Source organism: Triplophysa dalaica, chromosome 20, assembly GCF_015846415.1.
Source record: "Triplophysa dalaica isolate WHDGS20190420 chromosome 20, ASM1584641v1, whole genome shotgun sequence".
Classification (NCBI taxonomy): Eukaryota; Metazoa; Chordata; class Actinopteri; order Cypriniformes; family Nemacheilidae; genus Triplophysa; species Triplophysa dalaica.
In genome coordinates this window covers 11876590-11894874 of record NC_079561.1, presented here as the reverse complement: position 1 = coordinate 11894874, position 18285 = coordinate 11876590, and the positions used below count along the sequence as shown (strand labels likewise).

The 18285-nt window shown below is 40.6% G+C and overlaps 2 protein-coding genes across 9 annotated transcripts in view; both read left to right on the top strand.

Moving 5' to 3' along the window:
* The window catches only part of znf512b (zinc finger protein 512B), a 55329-nt gene extending 42861 nt beyond the window's left edge, over positions 1-12468 (top strand). For 4 of the 5 annotated variants that reach the window (XM_056733022.1, XM_056733021.1, XM_056733020.1 and 1 more), the window contains exons 12-17: positions 1759-1947; positions 2932-3237; positions 5708-5809; positions 5891-5953; positions 7084-7182; positions 7643-12468. In XM_056733022.1, the coding sequence (XP_056589000.1) occupies positions 1759-1947; positions 2932-3237; positions 5708-5809; positions 5891-5953; positions 7084-7182; positions 7643-7981 (1098 nt within the window). In that variant the 3' untranslated portion in view covers positions 7982-12468. The remainder of the gene's footprint in view (positions 1-1758; positions 1948-2931; positions 3238-5707; positions 5810-5890; positions 5954-7083; positions 7183-7642) is intronic. The other variant, XM_056733023.1, reaches the window with a different exon arrangement.
* A 542-nt stretch (positions 12469-13010) lies between these two features.
* uckl1b (uridine-cytidine kinase 1-like 1b) overlaps positions 13011-18285 on the top strand; it is a 30473-nt gene continuing 25198 nt past the window's right edge. For 2 of the 4 annotated variants that reach the window (XM_056732973.1, XM_056732974.1), the window contains exon 1: positions 13011-13104. In XM_056732973.1, the coding sequence (XP_056588951.1) occupies positions 13031-13104 (74 nt within the window). In that variant the 5' untranslated portion in view covers positions 13011-13030. Of the gene's footprint in view, positions 13105-17543; positions 17948-18285 lie in introns of those variants that run through there. The other 2 variants (XM_056732975.1, XM_056732977.1) reach the window with 2 other exon arrangements.

The window sequence follows — 18285 nt, the reverse complement described above, 5'->3', positions numbered from 1 at the left end:
AGGTGTATTTAGGAGCATTTGTGAGGGCACGTTTTGTTGTGGTGCGACCAGTTTTCAGTAATGTGCAGAAAACGCTAATTAATGCACAAAGTATGTGCGTGCTGTGATCTACAGTGACCGGCCCGGCCATTCAACAATGTGTTTTTCTATCACGTGGTGCCACTCCCCCATCACTTTTCCTTTAAGCACGCGCCAGTTCGGAGGAGGCAGTGTGTGGCTGAAAAACAGTTTAGCTGTTTGTACCACAAGTACAGTATAGCAATTGCAAGGTCACATTACGTTATTTTAAATAAATTCACAGGCAAACCTCTTCACAAACGGATCATCTGTCTCTTACATATATGCAATGTTAGCATAAAACATGATATGTATATGTAGTTTTAACTGTTTCACTGAAGGATACGAGGGTTCAGTCAGTGGAGGAAGGAGGATTGACAGTGTGTCATTATTTGAGTTTGCAACAAAACCTTTTGCAGTGTTTACATATTGTTTATCACTGCATAATATAGGTCATTAAAATAGAAGTTTAATTTGTTTCATAAAGTACAAGTTGACATTATAATGCCAAATTTTTAAGCATTTTGTGTTTTTAATGTAAATAAAATATTTTTTCCCACTATATTTCATCAATGAGGATTTCTTTAAAAAAGTCTAAAAATCTTGTCTGGTTCTCGTGAACCCAGATGTCCCAGTTGTAAGTGTCTTGTCACACCCCTAAAGGGCTCAGCATACTACATTCGAAATGGAAAAACGACCGCCTGTGACCTGATTTCAATCAAAATCTGTTTCAAATTCGTTTCACTAGTTAGGGTAATAGGTGGGTGTGTTATGTAGCACCACCCGATCTGTTAGAAATAACGCATCATTTTATTTAGCTGAGGTTAGCTCAGATAACGTCTACATTTAAACATTTAGTCATTTTGCAGACGCTTTTATCCAAAGCGACTTACAGTGCACTTATTACAGGGACAATCCCCCTGGAGCAACATGGAGTAAAGTGTCTTGCTCAAGGACACAATGGTGGTGGCTGCTGGGATCGAGCCAGCAACCTTTGATTTACCAGTTCAGTGGTTTAACCCACTAGACCACCATCTCCATATATAAAAAAACGATAACATTTGAGCAGCATGAATGCTTTAACTTGTCTCTTTCCCATAGTATAAACAAACACACAGCTATGCACTTGGGGTAACGCTCGTTCATCATTGCAGACATCTTTGTTGTTTGTATGGCCATGTGCGCAGAGGCTATTTGCATTAGTCATGTAAACAAAGAGGTGTTGGATTATTCGAAAACACTGTGCTGTCTCTCAACGTTTTCAAGCTTTGTTTTACCCCAAAACGCAGAACGAAAGAGCAATTCGCCTGGACTATGCCGAGCCCTTTATCCATGCTTGTATGAAAATGTATTTGTTGGTCCACCAGTCAGACCAGTATAACCCACCATACACCGTTATGGAAATTCATTTTAAACTGGTCTTTTCAGACAGAGTTTAATTCCTCTGCAGAGACAGAGAGGTAGAGCGGGGAAGGGAAAAGATGAGGAAATTCTTGAGCAATCCTGTGTACTTCCATGTGATTTGTGAAATATGTTAATGTAGTGCAGCTTTAGACTGTCTGTGTATTCATTTACTGTTCTAAGGCTTAATCTTTAGCTTAAGCTCCTGAAGTGTTACATTACGTTAAAAGCATGTGTGTAGAGTGTAAGCTTGTACACTTAAGTGACTGTGACCGAATGAAGTTTGTTTGTGTCAAACAGGGCTGTTCGGCTCATTTCTCCAGTCTGATGGGATATCAGTATCATCAGAAACGCTGCGGATCAGATGTGCCTGAATCAGAGAGGCCTGTTTTCCTCTGCCAGCATTGTGGTAAGGCCTATCGCTCCAAAGCGGGTCGTGACTACCACCTGCGCTCTGAGCACCCTGCAACTTCCCCACCCTTACAGACGGTGAGATCATACGGCCAGATCACTCCGCACCACCTGTGATGTCCCTTCCGGACTGGTTTTATTGCTCAATCATTAATCCAGAGATTTTATTTGAGTAGATCAAACTTTTAATGTGATTTGAATAGAAATGCAATGTTGAGGGATGTTCACTATATCATACTGTTGCGTCTACAAAATATTGAAGATGTATCAAATTATACATTTCTCATTGGCAGAGCTGCACGGTATTAAGACAAATACGATACTTGCTACAGTTTAAATGTGATGCGATGATGTATAACCTTTGTATGATGTCCATGTTTTTTTGTTGTGGACCCAGAGCGATATCACATAATGGATGTAAAATACTTTACAGATGTTTTCATACAGAGTACAAGTTATGCTGCGTTCTCACCAAGTGCGAATTAAGTGATTTACGCAAGTAAATTACATACAAAGTCATTGCAATGACGTGAATAGACACAAACTCACGCTGACTCGAGCTAGAAATTCACACAAATTACATATAGAGTCAATGCAAAGACGCGAATGGACGCAAACTCACGCCTTAACCAGAAATTCGAGCAAATTACAAACAAAGTCAACGCAAAGACACGAATAAACGCAAACTCACGCCGAATCGAGCTAGAAATTTGTGCGAATTACATACAAAGTCAATGCAAATACGTGAATAGACGCAAACTCACTCAGACTTGAGCTAGAACAGCGAGGAACGCGATGCTTCGCATGTGGTGTGAACATAGCATAATGTCACTATTTAACATATCACAACTATCACAAAGCATAAAAACGGTCACTTTTTATCCAGGTAACATCGTACATTATTAAGAACCAGGTCTTTGTGAACTTTTGAACTGACTTAGTTTGATTTATTGAGATTAGAATACCAATGCTGGTAATATAAATCGGGCAAGCATTGTGAAAGTTGTCGTATTTGTCAACACGACAGGTTTATTAGCTGTTTCTCTGTTTCTATTCTTGTAGCCCACTGCTGATGACTGGAAAGAGGACGAGAGCAAAGATGAGGAGGAGATGCAGGAAGATGAAGAACCTGTGTTGAAGAAGGGCAGCGAAAAGGTGAAGGATCGAGAAGAGGAGCAGGAGGAGAAGAAAGATAAGACTGAAGCACAGGAACTGCTGGATTTGGAGAGGACGCCCAGCGGCAGGGTGCGACGACGCTCGGCTCAGGTGGCTGTGTTTCACCTGCAGGAGATCGCAGAGGACGAGCTGGCCAAAGACTGGGGCACAAAACGCCGCATCAAAGATGACCTTGTGCCAGACATCAAAAGGGTAGGCACACACTCCTTAAAATGAGGAGGATTTCCATATTTTATCCTTGAAATGGCCTCCAAACGCTACACATTTCATACACAAATATACTCACATTTTCTGTATCTGTGGTTTAACAATATAAAAACCTGAGTCCACCCTTTGAATATCTGCTGTTCCATTTCTGTCGGTCTCTCTACGTTGTGCGACAGAATGGGTTCGATCTTTCATTTCCTTTCATTTCCGATTGTACTTCTTAAATTACAATGAAGTTGGCGATGGCGTGGCATGCCAGTCTCAGCCACGTACATACGAGTATAAAAGGAAGATGGTCTGCCCATTCATTCACCTTTTTGTTCTTCAGAACCTGATGCAAAGCACATCTACTCTGATTGAAGTGAAACTACTGGATTCTATAATGCAGAGCCTCGGATTCGTCCTGGTTTGTGCGATTTCCCCTAGGCGTTTCAGTAGCGAGCCGTAGGTGTCTACTACAGCAAATTTCCTTAAAAGAGCAAATTTCTCACATTGTGCACTTGTCGCCAGGCATGTCTCACCGCTGTAATGTTGGATGTGGCCGGATCGTCCTCGAGCCTGACAAGCACATGCATCACATGTCTGGGTTTCCATCATGCAGAGGGAGCTTTCGTGGACACGGCATGCCACAGTGAGCATATGCAGATCAAGGCATTGCGCTCACGGTTGGCTGTGTTATTTTTGGAACCCCCCATAACATCGACTGTCCATGCCCCAATACGCTCGCCTACCTTGTCTCCGATGGGCGGAAGTCGACCGTCCCATAGCGGATCTTCGCAACAGTGTACAGAGGACGAGGTGTCAGTCATGGCATCGGATGTTGACTTCCTGAAATCAGACGCTGTGGATTCTCTGGTCCTCCGGCTACAGCCGGTCGAGCCTATGAGGAGTCTGACGCGGAGATGACAGGCATGCTTTCACGAGCCGCTGTAAGCCTCAGGTTGCAGTGCACCACACTGGCTTCCCCGCAGTCCTCTCTGTTGAATTCTTGGCATCTGGATATGGAGTGCGGTGACAAGCCTTTTTCCCCGGAGGTGCATGAAGAGCTCACGAAGACCTGGCACGCCCCCTTTTCGGCGCGTACACGTCAGACTTTCCTCGTCGGTGGGGCAGCTAAGGGCTATGTCGATGTACCCCAGGTTAAGCGTGCCATCGCGGTACACCTGTGCCTGCAGACAGCGGCTTCCATGTTGTGTCCAGTACGCGTCCTGCGCCTCTACTTGGACCGCACGCAGAGTTTCGGAGGACAACAGAAGGGGAGAGCTGTCTCCATCACCTTTGCGTACCGATCCAGAGATCTCAGTGAGGGCTCAATCCACCCGGGCTGCAGCCTCCTCGTGGGCACTGGCACAGGGCGCCTCTCTGGCAGACATCTACGCCCAGTTCTTTCACGAGGTTCTACAACCTTTGTGTAGAGCTGGTGTCTGCCCGCGTCTTACACACCAGGTAAGATCGACAACTGGCTGGCGTACGCCTGCTAAGCGCCTTCTCCCCTTCATTAGGTGAGTCAGCTGTTCCAGCTTCCCTGCTTCCACCATTGGATAAAGTATAGGCATTCCATCCATCACTAAGCACTTCGAGCTTACCCTTATACTTGAGCTAGTGCTCAATACGTAGTGACTCCCCTCCTTGGGTAGTCCCGTCTGACGTTCCTCACTCTTGGTTCCACTATCAGTGGACCTGTGACCTCCCCTCGGTAGACTTCACCGCTTCTGTGCACCCTTTTGGGACCCCACACTACCATGAGATCTCCCCACTGGTGAGAACATGTAGGTATTCCACTTTATTCTCCCTATGGCAGAAGTGGTCTCCCTAGCGTTCTCTCCTCAGGCGAGGGTGTAGCGCTTCCCAGTGTTCCTTACGGTGTCGGGCGGCTAACTGGCCCCCTGGAGGGGGCCACCGCCTATACGGCCGTTAGTAGAAGCCTCTCGCGGTGATCCATGCATTGATGTCTTATGTTTTGCGGTCACGCTCACTTGTGACTCGCCCAGGCTGGTCAGTGTCAGTGAACTCGTGACACGGCATAGTGCCATGGCATTTCGTATAGGAACCCCATTCTGTCAGTTTGACACAACGTCGAGAGACCAACAGAAAGGGAATGTCTTGGTTACCTCAGTTCCCTGATGGAGGGAACTAGACGTTGTGTCATTCTTGCAACAACGCTTCGCCGTCCGCTGCAGTGACCGGGAATGCCTCTCCTCAGCCCAAAAGGTGAATGAATGGGCACGCCATCTTCCTTTTAGACCCCTATGTACGTGGCGGAGACTGGCATGCCATGACCTTCGCCAACTTTATTGGCATTTAAAATGTACAATCAGAGATGATAGGTTCTCAAGAGCGAACCCATTCTGTCGGCTCGACACAATGTCTCGTTCCCTCCATCAGGGAAACACAAGGTTACATATGTAACCAAGATGTTTACATCACTGTTTTAATTTCATGTTTGTACTTTTAGCTCAACTACACACGACCAGGCCTTCCCAGCTTTAGCCCCCAAACTGTGGAGAGCTGGAAGAACGAAGTAAAGGATAAAGGATTTATCTGCTGCCCCAATGTTGTAAGAGATTCTATTGTTTTTCTGACTGTTTGTCAACTCCTAGTAGTGGTACTATAAAATGTGTCTTTGATCCCATAACAGAACTGTGAGGCTATCTACTCAAGTGTATCTGGTCTTAAAGCGCACTTGGCAAACTGCAACAAGGTAAAGTCTTCTGAATACTTTACAGCGGGTCTATGTCTGTTATATGCTGTCTTACAAAACCTAGTGAGCTGCCTATAGAATCGAAACTGACAGAAAATGGCCCGGTTTCACACACAAGGCCTAAGGCTAGTCCCAGACTAAAATGATTGTTTGAGGTGAATATAACTTGCTTTGACATATCCTAAAAATTAGATTCTGGACCAAGAAACCTGTCATAAGTAGCAATGGTATATCTGTAGCAATAGTCAACAAAACATTGTATGGGTCAAAATTGTTGATTTTTCTTTTAGATCAAAAATCGTTTGAATATTACGTAAAGATCATGTTCCATGAAGATATTTTGTAATAGATCAAAACCTTTTTTGTGAGTGGATGCAGCAAAATCACAAACAAAAATGTCCGGAAACATGCTTACAAACTACGACCCCTGCTGAACGCTCTTTGGGAATAACCCACTCAAGTTTGGTATCTATGTGAAGCTCAGAATTTCAGCTTTCAGTTCCATTTATTCATCACAACGGTGAACCCATAGAGAGCGTTAAAGCAAACCTGTTTCTTCTTAGCAACAGCCTGCTTCAGCACCTCTGATGCTGAACTTTATAGGCGATTTTCTTAATACATATATATTCCAAATAGGTATATCTCAGCCAAATATTGTCCTCAATATTGTCCTATACTTTTATAATGATTGGTTTTGTTGTCCAGGGTCACATATATCAGTGGCATTGTTTTGTCTCAAGATGCACAGCAGTAATGGTTTTTAAAAGGCATTTTTATAAAAGATAAATAAATAAATCTCCTAATTGAACATAAAACATAGTCTTAAACTAAGCCCTATGAATCTGGGTCAATATATGATACATATTAGTGTTACCAATAAACATAAACCTAATAAAACAGTTTAACTACGGTTATAGATTTTTTTCTTCATATTTTAGTTTTTATGCTTATTAAATTATTGTAATATCATCAAATTCAGTTGAACTCATCATGATTAAGCATTATTTATTAGTTTGTTCGATTGCTCAACTGTTGCGTTAAATTGCATCAGTCAGTTTACTAGGTTTTGAGAGATGTACCACATTTGTAATTCTTCATCAGCCTCGATGCTATAATTCTGTTCTTTACAGGGAGGGGGCGATATAGGAAAGTACACATGCTTGCTCTGTCAAAAGGAGTTTAGCTCAGAGAGCGGCGTAAAATACCACATCAGCAAGACACATTCTCAGGTAAAGCAAACTCTCCCACAATACCACTTCATGTTCAGCAAAGCAAGCTCGGGCAATCCCTTCATAATATCCAAATTTATAGATTAGTTAGTGCTTTAAGGCAAAATTCAACCTATCTGACAATACTGTATCAACCATTGATGTCTTTCTTGTGATGAAGAAGCCATGAGTATCTTTCCTGCCCAAAACAAAAAGATTGCCCCCATAAACAAGTCTGATCATTCCAATATACATATTTAGTCTTATCATGATCAACATTTCTAGAAGCCTGTATTGATCTGTTTTTAACTTGTTCCAGCTTAACTGGTAGCGTGTGGTGCTCTCAACGTCATAGGATTGAATCCCAGAATTTGAACACACAAACTAAAAAATAGGGCTTCAATGCACTCTAAGGCTCTTTGGATAAAAGCTCCTGTCAGATATGTAAACGTAACTTGATTTGGTCTTGTTTTATGCACAGAACTGGTTTCGGGCGTCAACCCATGAAGTAACTAACAACAAAAAATCCGAGCCAGATAGCAACGGTTTACTGAAAGTGGTGAAAAACGGCGTGCCTGGGAAGAAGAGGGGACGAAAACCCAAAGAGCGCCCCCCGGAGATGACCTTCATCCCAGCAGAGACTCACAGCTTCACTCCTGCTTCGGTTCAGATTCCACCTCAGGGCTCTGAAAGTCCCACGCCCAACACCCCGATCACACCCCCTACCCCAGTGGACAGCGTGAGTCCTGCCCAACCCAGAGACACACTGCCGCCTGTAAAGAAAAGGGGCAAACCTAAGAAAGCGCCGACCACTGAGTAACACAGCATTTGCTACGTCAGCACCAAACGGGACTCCACCGGTAGACGAATAAAACTCGATTGAATTCGGAAATTAAGGAGAACACAGACGACAGAACGAGCAGATCGAGAGGATGACAAACAGCGGAAAACGTTTTGATCTCGTATTGATTTATCACTGATCTTTGTGTTTTTTAAGCCGTATACATTACGTGTGTGCTTACGTATGCTGGTATATATTACTCCTGTTGTTTTTTCATTCCAGTTCATTTTAAAAAGCTGTCCGCTCGACAAGAGTTTCCGGTTGATATACAGCACACGATATATACGTAGGCAAGCTTTTTAGATGCGAAGTTACGAACATTTCTACTGAATTTGTGGGGTAGCTGCGTCAAAACATGTCCGGTGGTTTCATGATTTAGTATCAAACTCATTCAGTTAGCATGGTGAGCTAATTTACTGCTACAGATATACTCTGCTGTGTATATATAATATCTATAACTATATATGAATATATTCAAAGCAATTCATTTTTCGTCCATCACTTTCAAACGAGGTGGGTCAAAACAAAGTTTCAGTGGTAATCGTTTTGTTCGCTTTACTTGGGATGCATCTGGGTTGTTGGCAGCTGAATGAGTGTTGGATTTCAGTCGAAGGCTTTTGTAACAGTGCGCTGCTGTCCAGTAGTGTTGCTTTCGTGGTTTCGTCCTGTCTCTTGCTCGGAGTCGTGAGAGGTCTGAGCATGTTGCTTTATGTAACTTGCATCCCTTTGGGCTGTTTGCAGTAGTTGTAGTTTGTCACAGTTGGTCGGAGATCATTGTGAAAAGTTTTACCTGCTTGGAAATTTGGTAGTCGTTCATTTTGTCTGTTTTTTGTTATAAAGTACAATGAAAAAAGGGTTTTGGTCCCTAATGTAAAGATCAGTATTGGTCTTGTCATACGGGGTGGTTAACTATGAAGGAATAGTGCAGATGTTTAAAGAAAGAAGGTTTGTGGTGGCACATGCTGCCTTGTAAATGAATTAAAATATGTTGGCTGGAAATTGAACTCCAAGAATGCACAGGAATGCCCTTTGACATCTGTGATGTCACCAGTGCTCGTATCAGCTACATTTCTACATGCTCTAAATGTTCAAGATAGTTTACCCCAAAATAAAAAATGATGTTTTATACAGTAAAAGTAAATGGTGATGAGGCTCTTAAGCTCTTAAAATGACGAAAGAGCACAGATCTTCAAGTCAATCTTAATATAATTTTTTTTTTTTAAATACGTTTTACATTGTAGTAGGATCATTTAATGTAGACTGTTATAAACTTCACAGATTTTACAGTTTTATTTTACAGAATTTTCACATATTTTTGAAATGCCGTAAACAATGTCAAATAAGAGAAATACACTGAAAATATACATGTTTACAGATTTGCATAGAGTAACATGACAAACATTATTTCATTATGCGTAAATGTTACTTTACATTTTTCTTGCACCCTACTGTTTTTTTTACGAGTTTTTTATAACAGTGTGGAAAACTGTAAATCCCAAAAAATGACTTTAGTTATATGAAATACTATCATGAAACTGTACTTTTTTCATTTTTGGATCTGAAGAGCCCTTTCCCCCATTCACTTTCATTGAATGTAAAAGAGCAGCATAAACTGTAATCTACGATTCTTAAAAATATTTTCTTTTCGTGATTCACAAAAGAAAGTCTTCATTTTCATTCATTTTTGGTTTTGCCTGAAAATGTTTTACGGGCCAAGCTGCTCCGTGGAGTACAAGCAATGTGTGTCGAATGCACTTAAAGACCTCAGTGACTGTATGCAATAGTGAGAGAGTTTTGCAGGGGTGGAGGTCTTGTACATTATGTGTACGCACTATGACGCAAAGCATTGGAAGAGCACAATCAGATTGGTCGCTGCAGACTCTAACCGCAGACTTTGGGTTGAGAATCAGAGAGCGTCTGTTTAGAAAGGAACAAATGTCCACATACTGATTCCCAACCTTCTGATAAAAGCCTGATCGAGAAAAATGCGTATCTTGCACTTTAGCCCCTCTTCCCCCGTCCCTCCTTATCTTGCACTTTGCAGGCACTGTTAGGCTTCCATTCTCCCCACCTTACAAGTGGCTCTGTGTTATATCAGCACCCTTTCGTAAAGATCTCAGATCAGTTTTTACCCATGTCCAACACATGTGAGCTCTTAAATCTGATCACAGTGCAGTTTGGAAAGGCGTTGTGATCCAAACCCGGTGAATGTTTAAGGGAAGTTTCCCAATTTAGAAAACAAATCTATTTCAAACCAGATGTTATAAGCCATATCGGTTCCCATAAACGCTATTGGAAGCATCATTTTATTCTTCCTCTGTTTGCATAAAATACTATAGAATGAAGAAAAATATATAATTTGCAACAGAAATTAATTATCTATTCTTAAACCCTAACAATTCTCATGGAGGTACTTGAAATCATGAAAAATGCCATAAAATTACTAGATTACATGTCACAAATGGAAAAAAGCATAAATTATTAAAATATATTTATCTAATAAGAAGAAAAGAATAAGATCAAGGTTGCATACATACATATTTTATTCTAATATTTGTAAATGTAATCTTAATCTCATAGATGTTTAAGAAAACTAGGGTCGGTCTGTTGTGGTTTTAGGCAAAAGGTGCTAGTAGCCAATCTACCTTAAGGAATGTTGCGCATGAAATTGTGAACCAGTTGCCATGGAGCCCCACATTTTTGACAGGAAATACTGTAGCGAATCCCCTTTTAAAGCTGCAATCTGTAACATTTGCCTCTCTATCGCCATCTGTATTTAAAACATAAAATTGCAGGTAACTGACATTTCATGTGAAATTGTGAAACCCGACAGCTCAATTTCTGAATTATAATATACGTTTACGGTTTTGAATAATGGTAAGTGATTGTTATTTATTTAACCCCCCAACATTACGGATTGCAGCTTTAACTGCCCTGCACTAAAAAGGTTGACTTGCATTTACTTGGTCTGTTAAAAACATTCATGTCTTTATAGAACTCTTTTGAGGGCTGAAGAATATTTAACATATGATGGGTGTTGCCATGTTAAAACCGAGTGAGGTGGTCCTACAGAATAACATTCTGTGGAGTTTGTTGTTTGATAACAAATTACCGATTTGACAACAAGCGTACTGTAGGCAAGAACAAATTGCATGCACCATCCCATCGAACTCTCAACGTGTGTTCTTGTGTTGCTGCTCCACCATGACACTAGTAAACATGTCATACAAAACTGATTGGAAATTTGAAAACAGCGCCCCTAGTGTCGTGTTATGAATTGCAGTCTGACATGTTTTAAAATCATCTTGCATGAATTTTTGTAGAGTTTCTTTTTTGGGCTCTAACCGAGCTGTAACATTGCTCTCTTTAGTGTAGACGAGCAATTGTACGTTGTGAGTTTCGAGTTTTGCCCAGTAGAGTGTATTTTAGTTGTCATATAACATTTGCCATCTCAATGACACTAAAGGTGGTGTGTAGTTTCTGCTAGGAGTTTAGTGTGTGGCTTCGATTACCCGTCTTCCTAGATTATGTGGCATACACATATGCAGCCGTTTTACGATCACGACACTGCAACAGATTTATTTTCAAATCTAGCAATAGCTTGCAGTCGAAAGCACTACTGCAAGGTTAAATATGATTTCCAAAGCTTGGTGCGAACTGTCTTTACTTTCTTTTGCTTGTTTGCTTACTTGTTTGTGACATAGTTGCTTTTAACAGTTTGCATATGATCCTGCGCTTTTCTATACAGGTCAAAGTAAATGTCATTTCGTCAAACAATATACACGGTGTGTGTGCGGGCGCGAGTGTGTGTGTAGGTGTGTATCTCTGTATTTAGTGCACTTGTAATCCCATGAAATAGGCTTGAATATGGAGTGTCAGTAGAGATTTTGGTGAATTTGATTGTTTGCTGTGGATTTTTGTACTAAGGGGTCTGTAGAAAGTGGAGCCTCCTTCCAGTTTTTAAAAAATCGTTCTTTTCATTCTTTTAACTGTTGCGTGAAATGAGGATTTCACAAGTTTAAAATTTTAATCCATCTGTATTCTGACGGTGAACGTCCTTAGAGAAGTTTACAAACAAAAGTAATTGTGTTTGATTTGAACTTAGTGCTAGCTTGCCCGTTGTGTCCCGGGACCTCAGAAAAGGGGGTCTTGCTAACGTCCTCTATGTCCACCCATTTAGATTTTGTCCCAGACTCTGTAAATTTAAGCGACGTTGCTGGTCCATGGTGCAAAAGTGTAGTCTGTAGAAAAAGGAGTACATTTTATTCAGATGCTCTAAAAACTGTTAAAGCTATTAATACTTATCAAATAATGACTTGTATTGAACAAAATGATCTTGTCCTTTAAAGTTTTTACATAGGTTGATGAGAGTTATGAATTTAAACTGTTATTCTTTCTCTTGTTTCCCCTGGTGTATTAACTGTGCATTAATACCCTTCAAATAATTAATAAAATGTTTAAAAAGATTTGACTCAGTTATTTTTTTCATTGTTTATCTCACTAAAATAAAAAGAAACGATAAATGTCTTTTCAAACAACATACTGTAAGGCATGTTTATAGTTATAAAAAATTGCACCTGAAATACTATAGTATTAGTATTATTAGGGCCAAAAATACAGTATATGCTGTTATTACTGTATATTTCAAATATGTATATTTTTACTGAAATACTATTCAGACCTTTATTAATAGTTAATAGGCTAATTGTATTCATTTTAAGACATTACACATGCGGATAAGTAACTTAACTGACAGTTTATGTATTTAATCACTGTCTTATTAATATGTTATTACTTATCTTTTTTCTATGGTTTACAACTCTGCTTACTGTATATAACAGTTAATTTTCGCAAGACTGAAGGCCATAAACAGTCATTTTAAGCTTAAAAATAAACGAAAATGCATTCTGGGATTTGTAGTTCTTCTACGCTTAAGATTAAACGTAGCCGTGACTGATAAAACTACACATCCCACTGAGCATCCAGTGAGTTCAACGCAACAGCTGATTGTCAAATGGGAAAGTAAAAATGTCTGCCGTGTGTGGAGACGGAAGGGTCTCAGCGATGGATTGCGGAGAAAAATCAGCTATGCGGTCCACGAGGTACAGTTTTAAAGCAATACCTACCAGATTCAAAGACTTTTAAGTCTGACATTCATTCAGTGTCTAAAGTGCAGCTTCATTCGGCGTCACAAACAGCCTGTGATATGAGCCATGTTAGTAACCTGACGCATGTGTCTCTTATTTTCTATTACACACATGTTGATCTGAATAGATATGATATGAAATTTGACGATGTGAACCGAAGATATGAATGAGTTTCAATCAGTCGTTTTTTTTGTCACGTGCAACACTTTCAACTTTAAACAACCGTGTTTATGGCTGAATGTCGCAATGAATGTGTAGCCTATACATTATTCTCTGTGTTACTGTACTGTACTGTACTGTACTGTACTGTACTGTACTGTATGACAGATGAAGCACATGGCTCGAGAATCTGTCTCTGTATGTTGTGAGATTTGCGTTTTAAGCGTCACCCACCGTTTATCCGCCGCTATTTTGATGTATTAACGTTATACATTAAATATCGATTATTATTCCTTCTCTTCAGTAAACAATATGAATATATAAACCAGTAGGCCAAGAAACATGGTTACTACAAATAATGGTCGCTTTCAAATTGGTGTTGCGAGTTAACACAAAAAGTAAGTTATATTTAACGACAGGTGCCGGTACATTTGTAATCATTTATAACACCGTGTTTGGTGTGACAAAAATGACATTTCCACATATCTGAAGCGCCGGAGACTGCCGCAAGAGGGCGCGCTCACATGACTGTATGTAAACGGAACCCGGGCGCGTGTCGCTTTTTAAAGGGCCCGTACAATATATTTACCTGTCAGCTGCCAGGAATGTTCTGTACAAGTGTCAGCCGACAATATATGTATAGGATAGAAATACTCAAGATCTGAAGGACAAACTAATGTGACATGTTTAAATGGTTATCATAGCAGATCCCAGTACACGTTCATCTTACTGTACAGCAAACAACTTAATATTAAGCTACAACCCCCTCAAGTGCACTTCATGGTTCAGTGAACGTGCCTATCTGAGGAAGTGCATGTGTACAGCCTTGTTTTAATATCCCGGTGGGGACTGCAACCTGACGCAAACCTACTCATGGGGACTCGTGTCAAAGTAGGGACCGAAATTGAGGTCCCCATGGGCAAAAGAAGTAAGGGATAAGATATACAATTTGTACACAAGGAAAAATGTACAGTTCTTACAGGATATAATCATTATGCTAGTGACTGTCCCCAAAGAGATTATAAACCAGACGTGTATGTGCACGTATTAACATTTACCTGTCAAGTACGTAACGAAAAGACATCTGTTTTAAGATGTATTTTGAACATCTTTTAAACTAACCGTTGCCGACTTCAATCCGGGAAGTACGTCTGGAACAGCAAATGAAGTCGGTAATCCAACATCTGAGCTCGTGGCAGATCTCTGGCGTTTATTTTGACCCCAAGTAAATGCAGGGCCAGTATTGGCGATATCGATACCAATACTTTTAGATGCATTCACTTGAATTTACATTTACTTTCCTGAGTATGAAATGACATGATTTATCAGATGAATGCATCATTAATTTGCTAAATCTGAATACATTTTCATGACCGATAAAATATTTTGTGATTTGTGCTCTTAATGTGCCTATAGGCTAATTATTCATGTAGATGTTAAAACACAGGGCATAATTTAAACCAAATAAATATATTTATTTAGTTATTTATTCCTGTAATAGAATTTGCAAGCATGAACTTTACACCAAATTATTACTGTAAAATAGTAACGATAACGGAACAGAAAACCAAAATTATTACTGAAGAACGAAGCTTTTAAAACTGCCATTCCGTTTTTGTTCAGTGTTATGTTTAGACACAATAATATAACAAATTAACATGTTTCCCTTTCATTACACTTTTTTAAGTGAATTTATAAACAAAGTGCACACAATTGTTTGAGAAACAAAATAAATAAAGTGTTTAAATAATAAAGTATTTTAATCTTTGGCTTTTTAACCCCAAAGGCCCACTGTCATACATCGCAGTTCACCGTGTTTTTATTCACAGAGGTGAAAAATCAAGATAAACGTGCGTCAAAATAAACGCCATACAAGATCGATCAACCCCGACCTCAGCGAGACGCGTCATGGTGACTAGCCCTTCGCTTTTTTACAGCATGGGTATTGGCTGACATATCATTTAGTGTTATTTATCAATATGTTTGTCATTTACATTACAGGGGCCAAATTATTTTGTTGGATTTTATGAAATATAGAAATCTTTAGCAATCAAACATCAGGAAAAATAAGAATTCCAACCAAAAGAATTGATGCTCCAGCATTGTATAACATCATTTTTTAATATTTAAATATGTTTAAGATTATAAGTCTTTATTTTGGGGGCCGCAAAGCACAATGCACAAATGTGGCCTTACCATGAAAAAGTTTGAGAACCACTACATATACATACATATACATCAACGCACATTTATGTTGTACCGAATGCATACTGTACACCAGTGTTTCTCAAACATTTTCTGCCATTCCCCACTTTGGAGTTAGGGAAGGGTTCCGAACCCCACCTGTCCCCAATCGCCCAAACAACATGGTAATAAACATGGCTGATAGACAATGTTGAGCTGGCATTGTGATTCCAACAAATGTTTCACTTTTGTCACGTGACTCCCGCTGCTCTGTGCTGCGGGCTGCGTGTTGTAAACGAATATAAACAAGGCTGAATGAGCCTTAAAACCTTACAACTGTACAGATCAGACTAGCCTGAGGTTATAACTGTGTAGCTTCAACTGTATAAAGAAAACACGCACCTGACTTCATAACTGAATAAAGAAGATTGCGTGTCTGCTCAGCTTACGTTGTGTAATGAGACGCACCTCACGTTATAACTATTTTTATGAATATAATATCAGAATAAGAATCAAGATTCCCTTTATAACTGTGAAGCTCTAAATGTACAGATGCGTGAATTGATAAATGCCCAGCTCGCGCTGTATGAAGATGTGTCTCTGCACAGCTCGTGCCAGACGCGCCTCACTTTAAAACGCCGAAGGGTGATGTCATCGTCCTTTCTTCGCAGTCTGATGTGTGAAGGCTTACATGTAAATGTGTCGTTTTGTTTTGAGTGTATGGTGAATAAACAAAGGAATTAATAAAAATGACCCAATCTCATGTCTCTATTCCCCACCAGTGAGACCCGCCTCAGGTAACCACACCCTCACAAATCCACGTCAGTTTGTGGTATGATTTGACTAAAGCCCGGACTATAGTTCCCTTTTTACGTGTACTCGAGCTACAGCGTACAGTGCACATGACACAAAGTTCGTCATAAGAATAGTACGCACACCAGCGGAATTTTACAAAGTAGGCTCAGGTTGTGCATTCACATTCCATTTCTCGCAGTAACCACCAGGTGGCAATCGTGTCCTGGGAGCATCGATTCAAAGTTGAACCTGACCCCTGTAGGCCCAGAGAGGTATAGCAATATGTCGTAATGCGCATGCGTAAAAACCAGTGTGTACACATATGGGTCAAAAGCAGTATACTTTGCAAGGCTGTGGGTTCGGCTGTATGCGTACGCTCGCCTATATGTAAGTAATGAAGTATGCCACAGGCTTAAGACCATCCAAATGTATACACAAGTAAGTACTGTTAGTACAATTGATTCGGAACCTGATGTTTCAAATATGGTAAGAGGCGTTACATTTCAGTCACACGCTTGCAAAATTCGACCCATCACTACGCACTGGTTAACTGACCAATCATAGCACACCTCTACAATAGATACAAGCAAGCATTGTATGTGGAAAATACAGCGATTTTGAGCCTTCAGAATACTCCTTTTTGAAAGTTGGGCAAACTTTAGAATAAAAGTCAAATCAACACAATAATCTTTGTAAGAAACATGTTCAGACTAATTTTGTTTAGTATACGCTAAACAATAATTTGACTCCTTCAACTTAAAATGATATTTTAAGTACTCATCTATCTTTGTAGGGAGAACATTTTGCAAGTTGGATTTTTTTACAGTGTATGTTTGGATGTGCATGCAACATGAAGGCTGTTACTGTCAGTGATCTTGTACAGTATGTGTGAAGAGAGTTTCATCATGATGTTTGTTGTGGGGAGTCCCCGAGGCCTGTTGATAAGGTGATCCTTGGGGGTAATATTTGGAACACAGACCTGTTCTGTGCGTGTCTCTCTCTTCACACCTGCTGTCACCTCCACCGCGCCCTGTTTGACAGAGCAACCTCATTTGTTTATATTCCGATTCAAAGAACACAATGCAAAACCTATCGGTCCCTCTTGCTGTACTGTTGTTCAAGCGTCTCTTCATTGTGTCTCTCTCTCTCTCTCTCTCTCTCACTATAAAAGTGTAGTAGTGCGTCAAAAGTCTCCACCAGCACTCTATGCAACACTGCGTGTCACAGACAGATGAACCCCATTAGAGGCCAGCGGAGGGAGGGCGTGTGTACCGCGTGCGTTTCCAACCTGCTGCTATTAATACCACCCCCAAACATAATCTGCTGGATAGCTTATCCTCTTACATTTGTTGGCAGGGCTCATAGAAGCGTCCATTGCGAAAGCGTCCCAGCCCAACAGCGCTACTGACAAGAAAAACAAAACCGATGTAGAAAGCACAGTTTTGTTTTCCTGCACTCTACTTCTCTTTCGTTTTCTCTCTCTCTTTCTCTCCGCGACTTGCCAAAGGGCAGGCGCTCTAAGTGCCTGTATATGTGTGTGTCCCAGTGGTTGTATTAGCGCCGAGCTCTTTCTTTCTCACTGTTTGCACATCATGAACACTCTTCCGGCGTATTCGGGAGCCAGGATATCAGGCTGTTGGTCTCTCAGGGCTGATGGCAGGTGAGTCTGGTTTGCTTATTTTTATGTTGGTTATTTTGATGTAGGGTTTGTATTCTTAGGTGTGCTGAATGCTTGTGTACGTTCGGGCGATAATTTCAGCTGTTGCTGACAGGACCCCCGCATCGCACTTTGCTGTGTTTGCTGAAACCTCAGCTTACTATTGGCATAAGTTGTCAAGTTTAGTTTTGTTTACCGTTTGCTGTTAGTATTTTAAGTTGGTTTTCCCGCATCATTTTGCAGTTTGAGCTCGGGTCATAGAGCTCATAAAGTTTTATGGGGAAGAGGGTTATTCTCTTGTAAGCTATTTGGCACGGCACAGCCCGTGCTAAACTAGTGAT